Source organism: Salmo salar, chromosome 22 (genome assembly GCF_965601325.2).
Source record: "Salmo salar chromosome 22, fSalSal1, whole genome shotgun sequence".
Classification (NCBI taxonomy): Eukaryota; Metazoa; Chordata; class Actinopteri; order Salmoniformes; family Salmonidae; genus Salmo; species Salmo salar.
Genome location: NC_138312.1, coordinates 45,027,854 through 45,054,728, shown reverse-complemented (window position 1 = coordinate 45,054,728; position 26,875 = coordinate 45,027,854). Strand labels below are relative to the sequence as shown.

At 42.9% G+C, this 26,875-nt stretch overlaps 2 protein-coding genes across 2 annotated transcripts; both read right to left on the bottom strand.

The window, feature by feature from the left end:
- Nucleotides 1-5,183: 5,183 nt before the first annotated feature.
- LOC106583437 (tumor suppressor candidate 2) lies at nucleotides 5,184-11,178 on the bottom strand. Its single transcript, XM_082967628.1, has 4 exons — nucleotides 11,021-11,178; nucleotides 8,534-8,823; nucleotides 6,914-7,034; nucleotides 5,184-6,455 (listed from the first exon to the last, which is right to left on the bottom strand). Exons 2-4 carry the CDS (start codon nucleotides 8,686-8,688, stop codon nucleotides 6,390-6,392), a joined length of 342 nt encoding a protein of 113 aa, XP_082823754.1. The 5' UTR covers nucleotides 8,689-8,823; nucleotides 11,021-11,178; the 3' UTR covers nucleotides 5,184-6,389.
- A 3,741-nt stretch (nucleotides 11,179-14,919) lies between these two features.
- Nucleotides 14,920-19,400, bottom strand: LOC106583378 (ras association domain-containing protein 1). Its single transcript, XM_082967506.1, has 4 exons — nucleotides 18,702-19,400; nucleotides 16,125-16,413; nucleotides 15,207-15,322; nucleotides 14,920-15,024 (listed from the first exon to the last, which is right to left on the bottom strand). The coding sequence occupies exons 1-4, from the start codon at nucleotides 18,708-18,710 to the stop codon at nucleotides 14,920-14,922; spliced, it is 519 nt and encodes a 172-aa protein (XP_082823632.1). The 5' UTR covers nucleotides 18,711-19,400.
- Nucleotides 19,401-26,875: the final 7,475 nt, after the last annotated feature.

The following is a 26,875-nucleotide window of genomic DNA, read 5'->3' as shown; positions in this document are numbered from 1 at the left end:
CAATATGTGAAATAAAAACAATATGCTTGTATAAAAGCCAACGTGAACAAATAAGACACTCATGATCCCTTTTCTTTGGACCCAAAGAGAATTTGGGGTTTCTTGAAAGCTTTCCATCCTCACCTGTGCATAGCCCTTCACCAAACCTCTGGAATATTATTGTAGCTTTGTGGGAAAGTACAGAGATAAAAAAAACTGCACACAGCGACTCACCGCAGAGTTTTTTGTAGGCTGAAAAGACAAGAATAAAACCTTGTATAAAAGCAATAAAGTGAAGTGGACCATGACACAGCATTCTTTTATCCTCTAAGCAGACAATAACACAGACTTCTTTGCAGGGCAAACAAACACACTCAACATACACTTTCAGATGGGCAAAGAACAGGGTGATAAAAGACATCTGAGTCATTCCATGTCATTTCAGCAAGCCATGACACCCACCATCTCAGATTGTTCTGAAATCGTTTCTGTAGTTAGAAACAGATAAGATTAGCATTCCTGCAACATTATTTTGTTGAAATATAATTTGATCTCTGAGAAATTAAGCTAATTGATTGCACACAAATTGGCCATTTTCATTTATATGATAAATATAATATTCAATAAATAAAGTACCTAACATCCAATTCTAACAGTGAGTAAGACATGAGGAATTCAAAGAAATTGTTAATAGCCACCCACGCCAATACCACCCTAACAATGAGTATACAATATCAGTTCTCTATGTCGGAGAATTAGTATGCAGCTGCGGCTCTGAGTATTTGTTATTCATGTAATGTATTCTCAGTGAATTTGGTATTTTCCCCCGAGCCCTGTTCAGAAAAATTAGTTATTGAAGTTATGTCCCATCCTACATCCTGATATTACCAGGTCTGACTAGATGGTGCTGTTTCTGCTGTTAGGTGATGTAGGATGGGACATAAACCTAACAACTTGTCACAGTATCTAACGAAGGTGGCGCCCCTCCTCGGTCGGGCGGCGCTCGGCGGTCGTCGTCGCCGGCCTATTAGCTGCCACCGGTCGTTGTTTCTGGGGATTTTGGTTTTGTCTGTCTATCCCGCACCTGTATTGTGTTGGTCATTAGTGGGGGGATAATTAGTGTGTATTTTCAGTTGGGGTTCTCGTGCGGGATTGTTTATTGTCCACTCAGGACAGTTGCGAGTATAAGCTGTTATTGTCCATTATATTCCCGGGCTGCGCTTATTTTGGGAATGTGTTTTCCCCTGGCGGACTTCGCCACGCGCCCTGTGCCCTACGGCTATTGCGTTTGCTATTATTATTAAAACACAGTTGCTCCGGCCCTCTGTCTCCTGCTCCTGATTCCACATCTCCACTGGTCCTAGACAGCCGTGACACAACTTCAATGACTCTGGGTGGCTTTTGACAGTTTCTCTGGATTCCTCATGTCTAACTCACTGTTAGAAAAAAGCTTGGTCCAAATTGGATGTTAGGTTAAATTAAAATGGCATATTTGGGTGCAATCAACCTAATTTCTCAGAAAAATTTCAACAAAATAATGTTGCAGGAATGCTAATCTTAACTGTTTCTAACAACAGAAACAATTTCAGAACAATCTGAGATGGTGGCCGTAGAAAACCTCTTTCTTGTGGTTTTTGGAGGTGGAACGACCCACCTTCCTCATGAGTAATAAATAGGAAAAAGGTACGAGAGTGAAAGGTAGCCCCACGAACACCAACACATCGACCAGTATACCCGCTCAATCACCCCTGGTGAGAGTTGGCCTCTGTCGTTTCCTGTGAAGTACACTCTTAGAAAAAAAGGTGCTATCTAGAACCTAAAAGGGTTCTTTGTCTGGCCCCATAAGAGAACCCTTTGAAGAATCCTTTTTGGTTTCATGTAAAACCCTTTCCACAGAGGGTTCTAGATTGAATCCAAAAGGGTTTTGCCTGGAACCAAAAATGGTTGTCCTATGGAGACAGCTGAAGAACCCTTTTGGAAGCCTTTTTTCTAAGAGTGTAGTTGGGGTCGTTTCCTCCACCCCGTGTATACGTCAGTGACATCCTTCCCAGGTTTCAATTTCCCCTCTTAGCATGTCCAGACCCATAGAGGACGGGGGACAGGAAGACGCCTTCCATAACAACAGAAACATTGGTGGAATGTGGCTGCAACGACAGCGTGACAAAGACGACCACACATCAGCAGAGTACCCGCCAGTGTGACACCAGGGCCAAGGACATGCCACATACTGTTGCTGAACATAGTGGTAGTGCCCTGGGCGCAATCTACAGCTGCCAAATGTGCCAAGGTCAAGGACACACACACAGACTCACACTCGTGTGAACACAGAGCTTCACAGCCTTCAATAGTTGTATAATGTGAGACGCAAAACAATGTCTCTCAAGCCTGTCAACCAGATCTAATGTTAACCTCTGTGTGAAATAATGTTTGAAGTAGTGCCTTTAGTAATCTTAGTGAAACAAAGCTCTATGCAATATCTACAATTCACTTTCATAAACACAATTTAGTGGATGACAATTACAACTTTTCAAGTAGTGTACCCCAGACTACACATGCTCAGATCAGTGGTAGCGAAACTGCAGCAGAAGCAGCCTCTGTGGCATCTATCCACTGCTCTGAAGTTGAATGAAGTCACAGTGTAAGTACTGTGGGTCATCTGCTAGCAATCAGACAAACACAATTTACAACAGAACGGCATGCTATCTGTAAAACACACACACACACACACACACCCTCCAACCTAGAATAGTGACAGAGCGGAAGGACCACTTTAGAAGTTATTTATAATATGTAGAAACACACCCTCACATGACTGCTGAACTCCATTCTCTCCTCCCTGACACTGTACCACCCTGGTTGTCTAACAATGAGATACTGGGCTTGTTCCAAACTGCAGCCAGCCTTGCAGGAGACTGCCGACTGACTGATCTACAAATCACCTTGCATCATAAATAATTACTCAATATTATTTGTAGATCATTCAGTCACAATTGACTGAAAATGCATCACATCGGCTGCAATGTCAAACACGCCCAATCACTTTCCTAGCAGTGTAAAATGATTTTTTAATAATATGGCTTGACATTGCAGAACTCAAGCACAGTCATATCCAGAGCCTTCTATTTACAATAGAGACATTTACATTAGAAGGCTCCCGTCATGTCTAGCTAGATTTTACCACCATGTATACCTCTTCCATGGAGCTCAGAGTTAACTGAGGATACAAGAAGCAATTTATCAGACAAAAGCCCATAAAACAGACAGACATGATGGGCCCATATGGCGTAGATTATAAAATTAGAAACTCCCACCTCTTACCCAATTAAACCTATCTTGCTGTCTGCAGGGAGCTCAGAGTCTGTCCTCAGAAGGAAATTAGAGACTATAGGGGACCCGTGTGTGGGTGAGTAGCCAATGGGGACTCTGAAATTAAATGAACATCCCCCTGAGAGGCAGGCTAGAGAGGTGTGTCTGTGGACATGGTGATTCAATAGATTGTGCCGCTGTGAACATGAACGTGCTCTGGCCCAATGTTGATCTTTTCCACTTTAGGGAGAGGTCTGGAAGTATACACCCGTTAGATAGGGCAGGCTTCCACCATTTCAATATGACTGGCTGATAAAGTAATCATCTGTACAGCGTCTGAAAATTTCCCTTGGAGCAATGCTCTCATCAGTTGGTCAGTACAATGATGTATTGGGCAGAGGGAATCACCTTTCTGTTGGGGTCGCTAGGGGAAAAGCTTGAGCCAATCACTAGTACGGGAGGCTAAAGGGCAAAGATCAAAGGTTCTGCAGAATCAAGTGACAAATACTCCCCCTTGTGGCTGAATCAGGCACAACTATTGTTACAAAAATAACTAGTCTATGGATATTGTTGCACTGGCTTTGTATAGGGGTCTTAGGCCTAGTTACATGATCTATAACATGATTGAATGTGTGTGTTTATATACTGAACAAAAGTAAATGCAACATGCAACAATTTCAAAGATTTTACTGAGTTACAGTTCATATAAGGAAATCAGTCAAGAGAAATAAATTCATTAGGCCCTAATCTATGGATTTCACATGACTGTGCAAGGGTGCAGCCATGGGTGGGCTTTGGAGGGCATAGGCCTACCCACTTGGCAGCCAGGCCCATTCACTGGGGAGCCAGGCCCAGTCAATCAGAATTAGTTTTTCCCCACAAAAGGGCTTTAGTAGACAGAAATACTCCTCAGCACACCCACACCCCACCTCAGACGATCCCGCAGGTGAAAAAGCCAGATGTGGAGGTCCTGGGCTGAAATGGTTGCACGTGGTCTGCGGTTGTGAGGCTAATTGGAAATACTGCCAAATTCTCTAATACAACAGTGGAGGCAGCTCATGGTAGAGAAATTAACATTCAATTAATCATGGGCATTGTGTTGTGACAAAACTGCACATTTTAAAGTGACCTTTTGTCCCAAGCACAAGGTGCACCTGTGTAATGATCATTCTGTCTAATCAGCTTCTTTATATGCCACACGGGTCAGGTGGATGGATTATCTTTGCTAAGGAGAAATGCTCACTAACAGCAATGTAAACACATTTGTGCACAGAATGAGAGAAATAAGCTTTGTGTGCATATGGAACATTTATGCGATTTTTTATTTAAGCTCATGAAACATGGGACCAACACTTTACATGTTGGGTTTATTTTTGTTCATTGTATGAGAAATCAGTGTTTGAGGACCGTGCTGGGTGCACATGTGCCCAGGGAGACAGCAACCTTGCCTTAGGTCCAGCTCTGACTTGACTCCTTTGGGTCAGCGAGCCCAAGCGGATTATTATGTTCAGATGGTGATGGAAACAAAAGTATAAAAAACTAAAAACAGGCATACCTCAACTAAAGAGCCTACATAAAAACAAAAGGCCTCATGGCCACCAAACCAACCCAGCAGCCTCATGGCTCTCAAGCTGGGACACTGACTAATGACCACCTGAATTGGCAGCACCTGATGTGCTTATCAACAAGGCTCAACAGCTGGACAAGGTTACTGCTGCCCCCTGGCAGTGTGGAAGTGGTAGTGAGCTGTAGTGTGCTGTCGAAACTAAGTAACCTATTCCATAACACTATCCATGAACACAGACGTGGGGAGAAGAGAACAGAGAAATTCCACAGTTGAAAGAGGGAGACATCAGTTTGTGTAATGGTGTGTAGAAGACAAAGGGACCACGACCAGATACATTTTGAGTTGTAATTAAAAACAATGCCATTGTAACAGTTATAATAAATTAACAGTGAAATGTATCGCGCTAAAGCAGTGAAGGAACAGAGGACTTTCCCAGGGGGACTAAAGTTCTTGCTTCTCTGTACATGTGTCTGAGGCCTGGGCCTGTACTAAAAAAAAAAAGCAATTCAGTAGGATTGCCGATCTAGGATCAGACCCCCCCCAGTCCCTTTAATGTTAATGTGATTCACTATGATGAGCTCAAAGGTTAAAACTGATTCTAGATCAGCGCATACTCAGACGTTTCATAACTACAAGCCCTGGTCTTGACACCATGATCACCACGGCCAGTCAAACATCACAACACATCACATTAAGATCAGCTTAGATCACATTGGCCACCAATTGTCTAGCTCCATCATAGGGAAATGACAGAAGCAGAGCCATCATCATGCATGGTGGAAATTATATCAAGCCATGGCGTTTTTCTTTTTACTTGTAAACATAAAATGTGCATTAAATATTCCTATATCTCTGACCTCAGGATATGGCCCTAACAGTTGAAGCCCTATCATTACTCTGGAAGCTCTGAAGACTGAACAGGTATCGGAAAATATCACCCCTTAATACGTACAGATGGTAAATTAACTCTAGGGCGGGGTTTAAAGATATAGGATTGCCGGCCTATTCTGAGAGACACTATTCTACTTAACAGCCCATGGTTCAACTCAAATTGTCCCAATACATTCTCCTTACAAAGTACAATGGATCCTCCTACCAGAACACACTGCTGCTGTGAGACAGGCAGACAAGCTGTTGTCACACTTCATTCCATATCCACTAACACACATACTGTATATATTGAATAGGTTGAGGGTAACGGGAGCATAATTATGTCTTCAGCCATCTTAACTGACGTGTTTCACAGATCATCGACGGTCTCCGTAAGTGGCCACTTACTACTTTGTGTAACGTGACTGCACACAGGCCACATTTTACAGAGTCCACATGCAGGGGCTCAACACAATCATGTGTTTAGACAGCCTGTCTATCATCACAGGTCAGGGCTCCGGCCAAACATCATCACAGGGAGACCACGGTGGTTTAGAGGGTAGGTGGAGGGCTTCAGGGTAAAGTATAGGTGGAGAGGGAAACAGGGGGACGGAGTTGACACATTGGCTAGTCTGAGTCTGGTCTCAAAACGTGGCTCCAGGCTTCATCAAACCTCACAGAGAACGACAGGGAAATCCACATGGATGCTGGGGTGCTCCAGGGTTATGGTTCCCTATATGGGAAAAAAACGAAAGAGACAGAATGATGAACACAACTAAAACTAAAGCACATGATCATTCATTAGTTACCTAAACATTCAGGTGTGAGATCAGGATATTGGATTTCGCCATATCGGATATACTTGTGTGGGGGTGGGACAATTTTCATCATGCATATTAGGGGGGTGTCCAATAGAGTTTCTATTGGGGTATCCAATAGAGTTTCTATTGGACAAATTCAGATAGGGTGAAACAGGGAAATTCCTGTTTGCTTCCATTTGGTTGCTAGCAAATACACCCCTGAATTTTGTATTCCAAATGGGGGCTGTTACCTGACAGAGGGGGCTGTTACCTGACAGAGGGGGCTGTTACCTGACAGAGGGGGCTGTTACCTGACAGAGGGGGCTGTTACCTGACAGAGGGGGCTGTTACCTGACAGAGGGGGCTGTTACCTGACAGAGGGGGCTGTTACCTGCGGTATGAGGTTTTTCTGGATCTTCTTCAGTTTGGCCCTCTTGCGGCCGTTCTTCGTCACAACCGTCTCCTCATAGAACTCGTGGGCCAGGTCTCCATCCTCATCAAAGTACAGGGAGCTGAAAGCAGATAAGACATAAGGGTTACTGCTGGGTGTGGTCTAGTCTGATTAATCAGGCTGTAATACACAATTAATTGGTATATACAGCCTTAGACTAATGCCTGCAAAATCATGTCAATGTTCCTTACAAGCCAGAATGTTGAATATAATATAATCTTACTCTACCAATTGTCTGTGAGGTTTATTCTTCAGGTGCTTGAAATTTTAGACAAAATATCCACAGGAAAGTATTGTTTATCACAACTTTTTAGAGAGCCGGGTTGTTTCAGTTCAGTACCAAGGAAAGTTTGTTTTATATTCGATATTCTGTTCTCTCATCAATAGCTATTGAACCAAGCATTCCATGACAATGAACAATTGTACAGTCTGAATTAGGGGAGGAAGGAGTCAACACCTTTTTTTGTATGCAAATTTCAATTGTTCTCCATCCTCCCGATTCAGAATATATAAATGTTAATTGTCATGGCATGCTTGGTTCAATAGCTATTGACAAGAGAAAACCAAATATCCAACATAAAACAAACTTTACTTTGGTGCTGAACTGAACCATACACCTACTGGCTCTCTAAAAAGTTGAGTAAACAATACTTTCCTGTAGATATTTGGTCCAATTTCAAGCAGCTGAAGATCAAACCACACAGACAACCAGTAGAGTAAGTTTAAATGTCATTTTATTCAACATTCTTTCTTGTAAGGACCATTTAAATGATTTTGCAAGCATTAGTTTGATGCTGTATATACCAATTAATAGTGTTACAGTGTGATTAAATCAGAGTAGGTGTTGTCCACAGATACACTACCGGTCAAATTTTAGAACACCTACTCATTCAAGGGCTTTTCTTTATTTTCTACATTGTTGGATAATAGTGAAGACATCAAAACTATGAAGTAACATATGGAATCGTGTAGTAACCAAAAAAGTGTTATATAAAATACATTTTGCTTTGTTTTTGAGATTCTTCAAATAGCCACCCTTTGCCTTAATGACAGCTTTGCACACTCTTTTCAGTGGCAAGGACTGGGAGACTAGTCAGGATCGAGGGAAAGATGATTCGAGCAAAGTACAGAGAGAGATCCTTGGTGAAAACCTGCTCCAGAGCGCTCAAGAACTCAGACTGGGGCGAAGGTTCACCTTCCAACAGGACAATGACCCTAAGCACACAGCCAAGACAACGCAGGAGTGGTTTCGGGACAAGTCTCAGAGACCTAAAAATAGCTGCACAGCGACACTCACCATCCAACCTGACAGAGCTTGAGAGGATCTGCAGAGAAGAATGGGAGAAACACCCCAAATACTGGTGTGCCAAGCTTGTAGAGTCATACCCAAGAAGACAGGGTATGCTACAATTTCTAAAAACCTGTTATTGCTTTGTCATATGGGGTATTGTGTGTGTAGATTGAGGAGGGAATTTAAAGATCTATTTTAGAATAAGTCTAACGTAACAAAATGTGGAAAAAGTCAGAATACACTATTGCTACTTATGATGCTATATTTACCTTCGTCTGGTAAACACGAAGGGCGTCGCACATCGGAAACTTCGGAGCCTCGCCAGCGACTGTTCGTCGACTCCCTCTTTGGTTGGATCACCATCAACACTGCCTGAACCAGCAAAAGGCCAATAACCTTTGGTTTTGGAGCCACTACCTCCCATCTTCAACTGTAGGACATTATTTTCTTGGCCAGACTGCACCCAGGAGAGATGTAGCTAGTTGGTGCTCGATGAAGGTGTTGACAGTTCGAGGCAGGGACGTTGTTTATCAAGTAGAAGACAGTAGCTAGCTAGAATCTAAAGGAATTACAGAGAAAGGAAGTTACTAGAAGCTAGATATTGATGAATGGTGATAAACGTTTCCCTGGCAGCTGCTGATTTTGCTAGAGACCACATTACCTGCAATCTTAGCTATGATGACATTTTGCTGGCTAGCTAGCTATTTGTGACTATTTAGCATGAGTTAGTGGTCTTTCATCTAATATTCTATACTAAGCAATAAGGCCAGATGGGGTGTGGTATGTGGCCAATATACCACGTCTAATGGTTGTTCTGAATCACAACTCAACACGGAATGCCTGGATACAGCCCTTAGCCATGGTATATTGGCCATATACCACAGACCCACAAGGTGCTTTATTGCTATTATAAACTGGTTACCAACGAAATTAGAACAGTAAAAATAAATGTCATGCCCGTGGTATATGGTCTGTTATACAACAGGTGCTTCTAATCCTGAATGCTCATTGGTTAAAACCGCTTTCCAGCCGGTGTCTATTCCACAAATTACCACCAGCTAAATCTATGACGTTAAAACGCCCATTTACTCTGTTCCATCTGACTACGCAATCCACTGTCTCATCAACCCAGCCGGGCAATATGTAAACTTGATCTCCACTATAAAAAGCATCTAGACATTATCTCACATTTCTGGGCTCCCGAGTTGTGCAGCGGTTTAAGGCACTGCATCTCAGTGCTAGAGGCGTCACTACAGATCCTGGTTCGATTACAGGCTGTATCACAACCGGACGTGATTGGGAGTCCCAGCTTTCCCATTTTAATGGGAATGCCAAGAGTCGGGACGAGAGACAGTGTTTCTCAGCCAGTCGAAATCATGAATCAGATGGCATTGTTTTTACATATATATACACAAAGAAATGTCAATTGAAAAAGCTACAACAAAACAAAGTGCAGCTAGTTTACACTTTCCAGCTTCAGTTTGAAGTGATTGTGTTAGCTGTGTTGTTGGCTAGCTCCTATGAACAACGAGAGAGCACATTTTCTATGCCAGGCGAAATCAGTCTCATTTGCTCATTGCTATGGATGTATCCAAATAAATGTCACTAGAAAGCAGCTTAAACAAATGCAGCTACTGTTGTTATTCTGGCTGCACTGTTTGACTTGACTGAGTTAGCCATAGTTGGCTAGCTAGCAAGCAAGGGATAAGAACGTTGCCTGCCACTATGGCAATGGTACATTTACAACAATGACTGGGTCGCGTCCATTGATACAGAACAAAAAGACTGAACGACTGAGTCGAGTCTCAAGCAACCGAACCGATAGAACGAAAGACCAGCCAGCTTGGGTAGCAACACATTGTCAGGACTATATCTTGTGGAAGGACGAAATAGTATGAATAAATTCATCAAAATAACATTAATGAAAATGTCAATAATTATTTTAATATGTTGCTAACCCATTGTATAAAATAGACTTTGTCTCGTCCCTAACAACACCCCATGCCAAAATAGCCTCCAAACACCAGCTTCTCGGTCATTATCACTTAATTATAAACTTGGTGGTTCAGCCCTGAATGCTAATTGGCTGACAGCAATGGTATATCAGACCGTAGACCACGGGTATGACAACATGTATTCTTACTGTTGTAATTACGTTTGTAACCAGTTTATAATAGCAATAAGGCACCTTGGGGGTCTGTGGTATATGGCCAATATACCACGGCTTAGAGCTGTATCCAGGCATTCCGTGTTGCGTCGTGATTCAGAACAACCGTTAGCCGTGGTATATTGGCCAGATAACACACCCTCGTTCCTTATTGCTTAAATATACCACGGCTGTCAGCCAATCAGCATTCAGGTCTCGAACCACCCAGTTTCTTTTATTTTTAAACATAGCAAACGAGCATGATAGGATTTGAGGCTGGCGTTAGTTTCCCCAAACCTATGTAGCTTAGCTAGCTGTTAGCGAGCTGTTTACGCCAACGACGTCCTGTCATCATCCGTAGCTATCTAGCCGACAACTCACTTTTATAACTTTCCTGTTAAATAGCAGCATGTCATATCTGAAACAGGTTGAAGTATTGAGCTTGGCAGAACATTCCAGCGTGTCTGATGCGGTGATATGCTAGTTGTAGCTAAGGCCCTTCAGAATATCAGATAGCTAGCTACAAAACGCCATACTTGCTGTCAATACATGCTGTCACGTTTCCATTTGATTTGTTACATGCTTGAAAGCGCATTCACTATCGCCATACCCAGAGTAATTTCAGCTTGATGTCGATTGAAATCTAGGAAGTGGAAACCTCCTTTGACGACGAATGCCTTCAAAACACAAACAGCTCTCTCACGCTGAAAAAGCTAACCACAGCTTTCAGCCTCTCACCCACTTCCGTCAAATGGAGGGAATGTACCTGCGTCACTTCCAGTCTATTTTTTTACTTTTCTTGTTGGGAAGGAAAGGAGATGAGGAAAGAGAGCAGATAAGCAAAATAGTCTACTCTAAAGTGGGTGATGTAAAGTCATAATAATAACACTGATAACAAAAAAAATATTCAATGACTTATCTTTTTATTATTAGTGGAAATATGAACACTGCAAAATAGATTAATTTCCTTAGATATGTAATTTCCATAATAAAACATGTATGACACTGGCTAATTAAAAGTGTAAAAGATATATCTGAGTAATTTTGACAGATGGCTTCCCAGAAAGTTGGGCCATGTGCAGTAGGAAGAAAATATTTTTGAAACAGAGAGAGACCTAAACTGTCCCTGTAAGAACACAGAATTTTGTTTTCGATTGAAATACATTTTTGCTACAGTATGCCCTACTGAACACAACCCTGGTCTAAAACGGTTGTCAAATTCCATCACACGTCCCTAAACTAAGATAGAAATCTAGAGAAAGCCCACAACAGATTACCATGTCAGACGCATTCAATGATCCCTTTAACAACAAGGGGAATTATTAGAGTAACAAGAATAGAGTTACATCTTCAGTTATCGCACCCTCCCCAAACATCTGAGCAGCAGAATACATTTTCCCAGTGGAAAAACTCCAGTTCTCCAGTTAAGCAGTGTCCAGACCAGGACATCCTATTTTTCCAACTTAATTGAGGAAAATAAGAACAATCCGAAATTTCTTTTTGATACTGTCGCAAAGCTAACTAAAAAGCAGCCTTCGCAAATGGAGGATGGCTTTCACTTCAGCAGTAATACATTTATGAACTTCTTTGAGGAAAAGATCATGATCATTAGAAAGCAAATTACAGACTCCTCTTTAAATCTGGGTATTCCTCCAAAGTTCCATTGTCCTGAGTCTACACAACTCTGCCAGGACCTAGGATCAAGGGAGATACTAAAGTGTTTTAGTACTATATCTCTTGAAACAATGATGAAAATAATCATGGCCTCCAAACCCTCAAGCTGCATACTGGACCCTATTCCAACTAAACTACTGAAAGAGCTGCTTCCTGTGCTTGGCCCTCCTATGTTGAACATAATAAACGGCTCTCTATCCACCGGATGTGTACCAAGCTCACTAAAAGTGGCAGTAATAAAGCCTCTCTTGAAAAAGCCGAATCTTGATCCAGAAATTATAAAAAACTATCGGCCTATTTCGAATCTTCCATTCCTCTCAAAAATTTTAGAAAAAGCTGTTGCACAGCAACTCACTGCCTTCCTGAAGACAAACAATGTATACGAAACGCTTCAGTCTGGTTTTAGACCCCATCATAGCACTGAGACTGCACTTGTGAAGGTGGTAAATGACCTTTTAATGACGTCAGACCGAGGCTCTGCATCTGTCCTCGTGCTCCTAGATCTTAGTGCCGCTTTTGATACCATCGATCACCACATTATTTTGGAGAGATTGGAAACCCAAATTGGTCTACATGGACAAGTTCTGGCCTGGTTTAGATCTTATCTGTCGGAAAGATATCAGTTTGTCTCTGTGAATGGTTTGTCCTCTGACAAATCAATTGTAAATTTCGGTGTTCCTCAAGGTTCCGTTTTAGGACCACTATTGTTTTCACTATATATTTTACCTCTTGGGGATGTCATTCGAAAACATAATGTTAAATTTCACTGCTATGCGGACGACACACAGCTGTACATTTCAATGAAACATGGTGAAGCCCCAAAATTGCCCTCGCTAGAAGCCTGTGTTTCTGACATAAAGAACTGGATGGCTGCAAACTTTCTACTTTTAAACTCGGACAAAACAGAGATGCTTGTTCTAGGTCCCAAGAAACAAAGAGATCTTCTGTTGAATCTGACAATTAATCTGGATGGTTGTACAGTCGTCTCAAATAAAACTGTGAAGGACCTCGGCGTTACTCTGGACCCTGATCTCTCTTTTGAAGAACATATCAAGACTGTTTCAAGGACAGCTTTTTTCCATCTACGTAACATTGCAAAAATCAGAAACTTTCTGTCCAAAAATGACGCAGAAAAATTAATCCATGCTTTTGTTACTTCTAGGCTGGACTACTGCAATGCTCTATTTTCCGGCTACCCGGATAAAGCACTAAACAAACTTCAGTTAGTGCTAAATACGGCTGCTAGAATCCTGACTAGAACCAAAAAATTTGATCATATTACTCCAGTGCTAGCCTCCCTACACTGGCTTCCTGTTAAGGCAAGAGCTGATTTCAAGGTTTTACTGCTAACCTACAAAGCATTACATGGGCTTGCTCCTACCTATCTTTCCGATTTGGTCCTGCCGTACATACCTACACGTACGCTACGGTCACAAGACGCAGGCCTCCTAATTGTCCCTAGAATTTCTAAGCAAACGGCTGGAGGTAGGGCTTTCTCCTATAGAGCTCAATTTTTATGGAATGGTCTGCCTACCAATGTGAGAGACGCAGACTCAGTCTCAACCTTTAAGTCTTTACTGAAGACTTATCTCTTCAGTTGGTCCTATGATTAAGTATAGTCTGGCCCAGGAGTGTGAAGGTGAACGGAAAGGCTCTGGAGCAACGAACCGCCCTTGCTGTCTCTGCCTTGCCGGTTCCCCTCTTTCCACTGGGATTCTCTGCCTCTAACCCTTTTACAGGGGCTGAGTCACTGGCTTACTGGTGTTCTTCCATGCCGTCCATGGGAGGGGTGCGTCACTTGAGTGGGTTGAGTCACTGACGTGGTCTTCCTGTCTGGGTTGGCGCCCCCCCTTGGGTTGTGCCATGGCGGAGATCGTTGTGGGCTATACTCGGCCTTGTCTTAGGACGGTAAGTTGGTAGTTGGAGACATCCCTCTAGTGGTGTGGGGGCTGTGCTTTGGCAAAGTGGGTGGGGTTATATCCTGCCTGTTTGGCCCTGTCCGGGGGTATCATCGGATGGGGCCACAGTGTCTTCTGATCCCTCCTGTCTCAGCCTCCAGTATTTATGCTGCAGTAGTTTATGTGTCGGGGGGCTAGGGTCAGTCTGTTACATCTGGAGTATTTCTCTTGTCTTATCCGGTGTCCTGTGTGAATTTAAATATGCTCTCTCTAATTCTCTCTTTCTGTCTTTCTCTCGGAGGACCTGAGCCCTAGGACCATGCCTCAGGACTACCTGGTATGATGACTCCTTGCTGTCCCCAGTCCACCTGGCCGTGCTGCTGCTCCAGTTTCAACTGTTCTGCCTGCGGCTATGGAACCCTGACCTGTTCACCGGACGTGCTTGTTGCACCCTCGACAACTACTATGATTATTATTATTTGACCATGCTGGTCATTTATGAACATTTTAACATCTTGACCATGTTCTGTTATAATATCCACCCTGCACAGCCAGAAGAGGACTGGCCACCCCTCATAGCCTGGTTCCTCTCTAGGTTTCTTCCTAGGTTTTTGGCCTTTCTAGGGAGTTTTTCCTAGGGAGTTTTTCCTAGCCACCGTGCTTCTTTCACATGCTTTGCTTGCTGTTTGGGGTTTTAGGCTGGGTTTCTGTACAGCACTTTGAGATATCAGCTGATGTACGAAGGGCTATATAAATAAATTTGATTCGATTTGATTTGATTTGATCTCCTGGGCGTCCAGTCAATGGCTTTATCGTCTGTCCTCACTCCTCAGACAACTTCTTCCAGTCATTCACAGTAGTGCCCAATCCAGGCCACACAACACCCATAGAAGTAGCCCACTGGTTTGCACTAAATATCTCTACCTTCTCTCCTAGCTTACACTACTATGTCCCTGGGCTTGTTCTGCCGGACGTGTTCCTCCTCCTCGCGCTGAAGGATCCGCAGGAAATTGTGCAGCTCAGGGAAGCTGAATGCATCCCACTGTGGGAGAGAGAGTAACTCAATGTTCAATCTCAATGCAATAAAGTTACATTACAGAGTAATTACTCTGTCAACACTTTACAATACACTTCATTTTCAGTATTACGCATATGAGAGCCCTCTTTGTGTATTTCTTGGACATAGAAATATATTTTATTTCTATGGTTTTGAAGATGACTCACATTGACCTCCCCAGTCTCATTCTCTTTCAACACCAGACTGAGGACTATCTCATTAGGTCCGGCACACAGACGCAGGTGGAGCGGCCGCTCGTCATCAGACAGCTTACGGAGGTATACTAGAAAAGTAAAACAAAGAGAGTGAGATACATAGCCATAATATGACTTTTGAACAGTCTCTATTCCTTTTTTGAGTTGAATGTTTACTGTTCATTTTTGATTCTCATTTACATTTTGGCAATGTAAACATGTTTCCCATGCCAATAAATGAAATGAAATGAAATGAATTGAATTGAGAGAGAGAGAGAGACAGACAGACAGACAGACAGACAGACAGACAGACAGACAGACAGACAGACAGACAGACAGACAGACAGACAGACAGACAGACAGACAGACAGACAGACAGACAGACAGACAGACAGACAGACAGACAGACAGACAGACAGAGGGGGGGGGAGAGAGTTAGATAGAGGGAGATGGGTCACATGTGAGGGCGAGAGACGGTTGATTGCGCACAAGCGCTGAATACAACAGATGTACGTAACCTTACAGTGAAATGCTTACTTACAAACCCTTAACCAACAATGCTTTAAGAAGTTAAGAAGAAAAACGTGTTGGGTAAAAAATAGATAAATAGAAAATAAAAGTAACAAATAATTATTGTTTATTTACATTTTGGCAATGTAAACATGTTTCCGATGCCAATAAATGAAATCAATTGAGAGAGAGAGAGAGAGAGAGAGAGAGAGAGAGAGAGAGAGAGAGAGAGAGAGAGAGAGAGAGAGAGAGAGAGAGAGAGAGAGAGAGAGAGAGGTGACCCGGACATTTTCATACATTGTGTTTGGTATCATATTAAGTGGAATGATTTGAGCATGTTCATGACAGTGCATTTAGGTTATATTGCTTACGGACACTCACTCTGGTTTTGACGTTCACTGCACTCAAACAGGGCGAACTTGCCCGGGTTGTTCACCACAGTGAACTTGTTGAGCAGGGCCTCTATGACCTCTCGTGCCTGTGTCCGGGAGCTTATGTGCAGGTGTTTGGCTGTGTCTTTGGGGAGGTAGACAGAGGTCCGGTACTTCAGCCCCCCCTCCAGCTGCCCCGATTCCTGTGGTGAAGACGCCTTCCAAGGGGGTGGGAGTGACACGGGACGAGTCAGCTTAAAAAGGACCCTGATGAAGCCAGTGTATGATCCGTCTCGGTTCTGAAAAAAGGATACAGGAACATAGAGTCCTTAGATGGATTGTCAATGGACATGTCAATACAGTGTGAACATAATGTGCCTGAGGAACTCATATACACTGAACAAAAATATAAATGCAACATTTAAAGTGTTGTCCCCATATTAAAAGATCCCAGAAATTGTCCGTACGCACAAAAAGCTTATTTCTCGCAAATTTTGTGCGCAAATTTGTTTTACATCCCTCTTAGTGAGTATTTCTCCTTTGCCAATATAATCCGTCCACCTGACAGGTGTGGCATATCAAGAAGCTGATTAAACAGCACGATCATTACACAGGTGTACCTTGTGCTGGGGACAATAAACGACCACTCTAGCTGTTTTGTCACACAACACAATGCCCCAGATTGGCATGCTTACTGCAGGAATGTGCCCTGTAGCAGTTGCCAGAGAATTGAATGTTCATCTCCCTGCCATAAGCCGCCTCCAACATTGTTTTAGAGAATTTGTCAGTCCGTCCAACCGGCCTCACAACTGCAGACCACATGTAACCACGACAGCCCAGGACCTCCACATCCGGCTTCTTCACCTGCGGGATCGTCTGAGACCAGCAAACCGGACAGCTGAAAAAATGGTGGGTTTGTACAACCAAAGAATTTCAGCATAAACGGTCAGAAACCGTCTCAGGGAAGCTCATCTGCATGCTCATTGTCCTCTCCAGAGTCTTGACCTGACTGCAGTTCGGCGTCGTAACCAACTTCAGTGGGCAAATACTCACCTTCGATGGCCACTGGCACGCTGGAGAACTGTGCTCTTCACAGATGAATCCCGGTTTCAACTGTACCGAGCAGATGGCAGACAGCGTGTATGGCGTTGTGTGAACGAGCGGTTTGCTTTGTGAACTGTATCCCATGGTGGCGGTGGCGTTATGGAATGGGCAGGTATAAAGTACGGACAACGTACACAATTGCATTTTTTTGATATAAATTTGAATGCACGTAGATACCGTGACGAGATCCTGAGGCCCATTGTTGTGCCATTCATCCGCCACCATCACCTCATGTTTCAGCATGATAATGCACGGCCCCATGTCCAAGGATCTGTAAACAATTCCTGGAAGCTGAAAATGTCCCAGTTCTTCCATGGCCTGCATTACTCACCAGACATGTCACCCATTGAGCATGTTTGGGATGCTCTCGATCAAAGTGTATGGCAGCGTGTTTCAGTTCCCAACAATATCCAGCAACTTCGCACAGCCATTGAAGTGGAGTGGGACAACATTACATAGGAGATGTGTCGTGCTGCATGAGGCAAATGGTGGTCACACCAGATACTAACTGGTTTTCTGATACACGCCCCTACTCTTTTATAAAAGGTATCTGTGACTAACAGATGCACATCTGTATTCCCAGTTATCGAAATCCATAGATTAGGGCCTAATTAATTTATTTCAATTGACTGATTTGCTTACATGCTGACCACACCGCTCGCGTCGCGTGCGTGAGAGTTGCAAAATAAATGTACACATACATGTTATTCAATCATTGCACCGATACTGCTCGCACGCCTCAGCAAACGTCTGCGTGGCTAGGCGCTAAAATAGAAATAGGTTCTATTTGTGATGCTCAACACGCTGCAAGTCCAGCCTCTCCCATCTCCTCATTGGTTTTTAAGAGCATATACCAACGTGCCATCTTCTCATTGGTGTTTAGAAGCATATAGCCATGTGGGTGATTGAAAGATTAATTTAGGTCCATACCACGGTTGGTTGTAGTAATGCTGTAAAGTTGGTTGCCAACCGCAATACAAAGTCCAAAGAAGAAAAAGAAGCCTGAAGTAAGGAGGAGAGATAACGATAAAGAAATTTGTTTTTCCATTTTATATGTGGATTAAATGTCGCTGTTGAGGACCTTGTGCATTTCAGGTAAAATAACAACCCAATGTTTATATTCCAGGACAAATTAGCTAGCAACAGCAAGCTAGCTAGCTAAATTGCCATAAATGTTTAATGCTTTTTGACCTGTCCCCAAATTAATATAATTGGTTCAGAGTTTGATTTGATATTTCAACCTGCGTGTCCACACTTCTGGTGTCCGGTTTGGTCAGCGTGTTATATGAACTGTAACTCAGTAAAATCTTTGAAATTGTTTCATGTTGTGTTTATATTTTTGTACAGTGTATTAACTTACAGATTACCACATACTTATACAGGACACCCGGACATAAGGGGTCAGCAACTCATTTACAAAGCGAGGTTAACTGGCCATTCGACACAGGTTTGTGTGTGTGTGTGTGTACATTCATTTACATACCAGCACCATGTAGAGATTGCTGTTGATCTGAACATTGTATTCCTTCACCTTCTGCTGGATGTCACCGACAGAAAGCACTCGTTTCACCCAGTCAATAGGATCAATCTGAAATAGAGGAGAGGAATGTGAGTATCAAAACAATTCTCCTAGGACCGATTCCTGGGTCTGGCTGTAGGCTCACAAGCTAACCACCCACAAGAGGTCAGCAAAGAGCTTACTTGTGTTGTTCTACAGCTTTATATACACCTGCTCTATCAGTGATCTCCTAAATGTAATTTTTTTCATGAAACAAGTGATTTTTGGGGCATGTGGTAAATAAACGTGTTCTACGTCCCTTCCATGTACAGTAGTTAGTTGTACAAAGTATCCTATGTCCTCATCTGGCATTACTTTTTCACATGATAATACAACCTCTCTTTCTGTCCAGTAAACAGCGAGTTCACTCCCTTGGGTTTAAAGTCAGGTGCATGAAGCAGCTGGAAGCTGTGGCCAACCTTGCTCTCTCAGCCCCCTCCCTACAAAGCCCAGCTAGCAAGCACATCAGGAAACCCTGCCTTCCACAAGAACAGAGGAGCAGAAGTCATATCTCTGCCAGTTCCAACCAGCATATTAAACATTTCCACACAGCAACACAAGTTCTCTTTGCATCAATTCTCCAATGTCTCATGCAAAACCAAAATAATTTCCAGCTGGGAAAAAAGCAATACACACTGTGCCAGTGTGGAGCTTTATGTGCACAAACATCTCATACTACCTGATCCAACTCTGTGTTACAGAGAGTTTCTGGGTATGTGTTACTTTCTTGCATCAAATGGCAATAGCATGAGAACATAATAGTTTCCTAGTAGATAGCCATAGGGTAATTTTGAAACTGTTGAAAACTGGGGGCCATGCCACCATGACACAACATTATGTAAATGAGCTGAACGCTGTTCACCTTGAAACTACTGTAGCTAATATAGTTAAGTGGTGTCACTCAGCAAGGAATGAATGGACATATCCATTATTCAAATAATTGGACAGGACAAAACATAGGGGACAAAAGCCTATATTTCCCTTCCCCCTATAATTTGTTTAAATCAACGTGTTGTTATGCGTTAATAACATTAAGACTACACTACCCAGCAGGCTATGCGGGGGGCAGGTGGTTGAAGAATGCCTTGGATGGCTAAACAAAGAGTTTTCTAGCTGAAGTACAGTTGAAGTCGGAAGTTTACATACACCTTAGCCAAATACATTTAAACTCAGTTTTTCACAATTCCTGACATTTAATCCTTGTAAAAATTCCCTGTCTTAAGTCAGTTAGGATCACCACTTTATTTTAAGAATGTGAAATGTCAGAATAATAGTAGAGAGAATAATTAATTTCAGCTTTTATTTATTTCATCACATTCCAAGTGGGTCAGAAGTTTACATACACTCAATTAGTATTTGGTAGCATTGCCTTTAAATTGTTTAACTTTGGTCAAACGTTTCGGGTAGCCTTCCACAAGCTTCCCACAATAAGTTGTGTGAATTTTGGCCCATTCCTCCTGACAGAGCTGGTGTAACTGAGTCAGGTTTGTAGGCCTCTTTGCTCGCACACACTTTTTCATTCTGCCCAAAAACATTCTATGGGATTGAGGTCAGGGCTTCATGATGGCCATTCCAATACCTTGACTTTATTGTCCTTAAGCCATTTTGCCACAACTTTGGAAGTATGCTTGGGGTCATTGTCCATTTGGAAGACCCATTTGCGACCAAGCTTTAACTTCCTGACTGATGTCTTCAGATGTTGCTTCAATATATCCGCATAATTTTCCTACATCATGATGCCATCTATTTTGTGAAGTGCGCCAGTCCCTCCTGCAGCAAAGCACCCCCACAACATGATGCTGCCACCCTGTGCTTCATGGTTGGGATGGTGTTCTTTGGCTTGCAAGCATAACCCTTTTTCCTTCAAGCATAACGATGGTCATTATGGCCAAACAATTCTATTTTTGTTTCATCAGGCCAGAGGACATTTCACCAAAAAGTACGATCTTGTGCAGTTGCAAACCGTAGTCTGGCTTTTTTATGGCGGTTTTGGAGCAGTGGCTTCTTCCTTGCTCAGCGGCCTTTCAGGTTATGTCGATATAGGACTCGTTTTACTGTGGATATAGATACATTTGTACCCGTTTCCTCCAGCATCTTCACAAGGTCCTTTGCAATTGTTCTGGGAGTGATTTGCACTTTCCGCACCAAAGTATGTTCATCTGTAGGAGACAGAATGCATCTCCTTCCCGTGTGGTATGACAGCTGCGTGGGCCCATGGTGCTTATACTTGCGTAATATTGTTTGTACAGATGAATGTGGTACCTTCAGGCATTTGAAAATTTCTCCCAAGGATGAACCAGACTTGTGGAGGTCTACAATTTATTTTCTGAGGTCTTGGATGATTTCTTTTGATTTTCCCATGATGTCAAGCAAAGAGGCATTGAGTTTGAAGGTAGCCCATGAAATACATCCACAGGTACACCTCCAATTGACTCAAATTATGTCAATTAGCCTATCAGAAGCTTCTAAAGCCATGACATAATTTTCTGTAATTTTCCAAGCTGTTCAAAAGGCACTTAGTGTATGTAAACTTCTGACCAACTGGAATTATGATACAGTGAATTATAAGTGAAATAATCTGTCTATAAACAATTGTTGGAAAAATGACTTGTGTCATGCACAAAGTAGATGTCCTAACCGACTAGCCAAAAGTATAGTTTGTTAACAAGAAATGTGTGGAGTGGTTGAAAAACAAGTTTTAATGACTCCAACCTAAGTGTATGTGAAATTCCGACTTTAACTGTATATGTTCATTAAAAGTAGTTAAACCTACGCCACCGTTTGTCATTATACAAGAAGCAAACATAACATGGTGTCAGATTGGTAGTCGCTATGATGAGACAGAGAAAAGAAAGGAGTAACTGCAAATTTCCACGACGAAATTTGAACTTTCTACCACAAGTCAAGTGACGTGAGTAGTTGAAGATGCTAGCTTGCAAGAGCGATGGCGACGAGCCGCAGCAGCGAGAGTGATAGCAGCGAGAGCGAGGCTGCATTGGAATCTGTTGACGAGCAAGTTGATGAGCAACATACCGAAGTAAGAGAAATTGACACTGTACCTGTTTCCCAGCATGGATAGGCGTAGTCCTCCTACTGCTATTCAGTAGGAGGTGGTGAGAGAGCATGGCGCCGACAGAGATGGTTCGAGCTTCAAGTTCTTAGGAAACTATGCAGTATTTTGTTTTTTATGTATTATTTCTTTCATTGTTTCCACAAGAAATCTTATTACATACAGCCGGGAAGAACTACTGGATATAAGAGCAACGTCAACTTACCAACACTACGATCAGGAATACAACTTTCCCAAAGCGGATCCTCTGTTCGGACCACCACCCAGGACAATGGAGCTAATTCCAGTAGGCGATCCAAAACAACAACACCGCAGAAGGAGCAGACGAAGTGGCCACCTGACCAGGCCCCATAGACGTGTACATCGCACACCGCTCCCGAGTATACTACTAGCCAATGTTCAGTCTCTTGACAACAAGGTATACGAAATTTGAGCAAGGGTTGCCTTCCAGAGAGACATCAGAGATTGTAACATTCTCTGTTTCACTGAAACATGGCTCTCTCGGGATATGTTGTTGGAATTCGTTCAGCCACCGGGCTTCTCCATGCATCACACCGACAGAGATAAACACCTCTCTGTGAAAAGGAAGGGCGGAGGTGTATGCTTTATGATTAACGACTAATGGTGTAATCATAACAACATACAGGAACTCAAGTCCTTCTGCTCACCCGATCTAGAATTCCTTACAATCAAGTTCCGGCCATTTTACCTTCCAAGAGAATTCTCATCAGTTATAGTCACAGCTGTGTACATTCCCCCTCAAGCAGACATCAAGACGGCCATCAAGGAACTTTATTGGACTATATGCAAACTGGAAACCATACATCCTGAGGCTACATTTATTGTAGCTGGGGATTTTAACAAAGCAAATTGGAGAACAAGTCTGCCTAAATTCCTCCAGCATATTGATTACACTACGCGCATGAGCAATACCCTCGACCACTGCTACTCTAACTTCCACGATGCATACAAAGCCCTCCCCCGACCTCCTCGGCAAATCTGACTACGACGCCATCTTGCTCCTTCCGTCTTATAGGCAGAAACTCAAACAGGATGTACCAGTGACGAGAACCATTCAACGCTGGTCTGACCAATCGGAAGCCACGCTTCAAGATTGTTTTGATCACGCGGATTGGAATATGTTTCGGTCAGCCTCAGAGAACAACATCGACCTATACGCTGACTCTGTGAGTGTGTTTATGAAGAAGTGCATTGGAGATGTTGTACCCACTGTGACTATTAAAACCTACCCTAACCAGAAACCATGGTTAGATGGCGGCATTCGCGCAAAACTGAAAGCGCGATCCACCACATTTAACCATGGAAAGAGGTCTGGGAATATGTCTGAATATAAACAGTGTAGCTATTCCCTCCGCAAGGCAATCAAAGAAGCAAAATGCCAGTGAGGGACAAGGTGGAGTTGTAATTCAACGGCTCAAACACGAGACGTATGTGGCAGGGTCTCCAGGAAATCACGGACTACAAAAAGAAATACAGCCACGTCACGGACACCGGTGTCACGCTTCCAGACGAACTAAACACCTTCTTTGCCCGCTTTGGGGATAATACAGTGCCACTGTCGTTGCCCTCTAACAAGGACTGGGGACAGCAGTGGAGAAGGTGGAAAGTTTTAAGTTCCTAGGCGTACACATCACAGACAAACTGAAATGGTCCACCCACACAGACAGTGTGGTGAAGAAGGCACAACAACGCCTCTTCAACCTCAGGAGGCTGAAGAAATTTGGCTTGTCACCCAAAACCCTGACAAACTTTTACAGATTCACAATCGAGAGCATCCTGTCGGGCTGTATCACAGCCTGGTAAGGCAACTGCACCGCCCTCAACTGCAAGGCTCTCCAGAGGGTGCTGCGGTCTGCACAACGCATCACCAGGGGCATGACACCTACACCACCCGATGTCACAGGAAGGCCAAAAAGATCATCAAGGACATCAACCACCCGAGCCACTGCCTGTTCACACCGCTACCATCCAGAAAGCAAGGTCAGTACAGGTGCATTAAAGCTGGGATCGAGAGACTGAAAAACAGCTTCTATCTCAAGACCATCAGACTGCTAAACAGCAATCACTAACTCAGAGAGGCTGCTGCCTACATTGAGACCCAATCACTGGCCACTTTAATAAATGGATCAGTAGTCACTTTATACAATGCACTCTAAATAATGCCACTTTAATAATGTTTACATATCTTACATTACTCATATCACATGTATATACTGTATTTTATACCATCTATTGCACCTTTGCCATCGCTCATCCATATACTTACATGTACATATTCTCATTCACCCCTTTAGATTTGTGTGTATTAGGTTGTTGTTGGGGAATTGTTAGATTACTTGTTAGATATTACTGTTCAATATTATTGTTAGATATTACTGCACTGTCGGTACTAGAAGCACAAGCATTTCGCTACACTCGCATTAACATCTGCTAACCATGTGTATGTGACAAATAAAATTTGATTTCATTTAACAGGTAATCTAGCTGACAATTGGAAACGTTTCAAGCAGAGATTCAATATATACCTAGCATCCAGTGGAGCAGCGGAAGATGATGACAAATTGAAAGCTTCCATTTTTCTGCATGTTATTGGAGTGGATGCATTGGACATTTACAATAGCTTTCAGCTAGATGAGGCAAACTTGACATTGACCGTGCTAATGGCTAAATTTGAGGAGTACTTTGTACCAAGCCTGTACGTCACGTTTGAGAGATACAAGTTTCTCTCATGATCAGAAACAGGGAGTTAGTTTTGACCAGTATTTGGCTGAGCTGAACACACTGAGCAAAACGTGTGAATTTGAAAATCTGAAAGACTTACTAGTGAAAGACAGGATAGTCTGTGGCATACTTGATAATGGACAAGGAGAGATTGCTGCATGAGCAAGATTTAACTTTGGATAAAGCAGTGAATATGTGTTGAGCAGCTGAAACCACCAGAGCACAAGCTAAAGAGCTGCACAGGGATAAGACGTCTGTGTATGCAATAAAAAGAGAGGAGCACCACACACAACGCCTTACAAAACAAAAACAAGTAAAAGAGAGAAATCAAAACACTACATGTGGAAAATGTGGATTTATCCACAAGCTAAAAAATTGCCCTGCAAATGGAAAATCATGTAACAACTGTGGGAAAAATAATAATTTCTCAAAATTCTGCAAAGCTGAGGCTGCAAAGAAAAGGTTTCACACAATCAAGGAGGAGACTGAAGAATTCTTTGTTGATTCTGTGGAAATATGCAAGGCAGTAAAAGCTGAATGGATTGTGCCATTGACTGTGAATGAAACTAAAATACCATTCAAGCTTGATTCTGGAGCACAGGAAAACCTCTTGTCGCTGGATGACTACAAAACACCGAAAGTGAAGAATAAAATACACCCGGTTCAAAGTTAATCAAGGTTACTGGTTAAACTGGGGAGAACGTACCAGTCAAAGGAAGCTAGCTGCATAGTAACTTTACAGCACAAAGAAAAACTTCAAAGTACAGCTGCTGATCATGAAAAAGAGTGTACAGCCTATTCTAGGATTCATTGCATGTGAAAAGCTCAATTTGTTGAAAAGAGTGTATGTAGTGGCATCACAGACTGAACATGACCAAGAATCACTACTGGCTGAGTACGAAGACGTGTTTGAGGGTCTTGGATGTTTACCAGGAGAGCACAAAATATGTACTGATGACAAAATTACTCCAGTTGGTCATGCATGCAGAAAAGTTCCATTTGCACCGAGGAAAAAGTTCAGGAGGAACTCGGACACAAGGAAAAGATGGATGTCATCCCAAAAATGGATGAACCTACAGTGGGTAAGCTCACTGGTTATTGTGGTGAAAAAGAATGGCGATCTCAGGATATGTCTAGACCCAAGAGATCGCAACAAAGCAATCAAGAGAGAGCATTTCAAGTTGCCAACCAGAGAAGAGATAATGTCGCAGTTTGCTGGAGCAAAGTGGTTCAGTAAGATTGATGCCTCATCAGGATTCTGGCAAATGAGGCTAGACAATGCAAGCTCAAGGCTATGCACATTCAACACACCTGAGGGCAGGTACAGATTTCTTCGTCTACCATATGGGATTCTCTCAGCGCCAGAGGTCTACCACAAGACAATCCACATGATCTTCGAGCACATTTTAGGAGTGGAGACCATGATGGATGACATCATCATCCGGGGGTCCACAAAAGAAGAACACGACGTGAGAGTGAGTCTAGTGCTGGACCTGACACGGAAAGTCAACCTAAAACTAAACAAGGACAAAAGCGAGTTTGGTGTGAAAACACTTACCTTTGTGGGAGATGTACTTTGAGAGGATGGAGTCAAACCAAACCAGAGGAAAACATCAGCCATCAACAACATGGAGAGCCCGAAGAACAAGGACAACGTGAGATGCTTCATGGGCATGATCACCTACCGTGCAAAGTTCATACCGCAACTGTCAGCACAGTCCGCTCCACTCAGATGTCTCTGGAACAGAAAAACTAATGGGAATGGTCACATGAGCAGGAAAACTGCTTCAAAAACATAAAGAAGACAATCACAGAAGAGCCAGTGCTCCTGTTCTATGATGTAGAGAACAGCACAAGAATTTCTGCAGTTGCGTCACAGTTTCACCTGGGAGCAGTTCTTCTGCAACGGCATGACGACACATGGCAACCCGTCGCTTATGTGTCCAGAGCCTTGACAGGTGCAGAGACAAGTTATGCACAAATAGAGAAAGAACTACTGGCGAGCACATACGCATGCGAAAGGATTCACCAATATGTCTATGGACAAGACTTCAAAGTAGAAACCGACCACAAACCATTGGTGTCAATCATGTCTAAGCCATTGAATGATTGTCCAATGAGAATCCAGAGAATGTTGATCAGACTGCAAAAGTATGATGTGAAGATAATCTATGCCCCGGGAAAGTTCATGTTCGCCGCTCTTTCTCGAGCAGTCGATAAGAAAGAGAGCTTCGACACACAGTAAAACACTGAGATTCAGGCCTACGTCGACATGATCATAGCATCA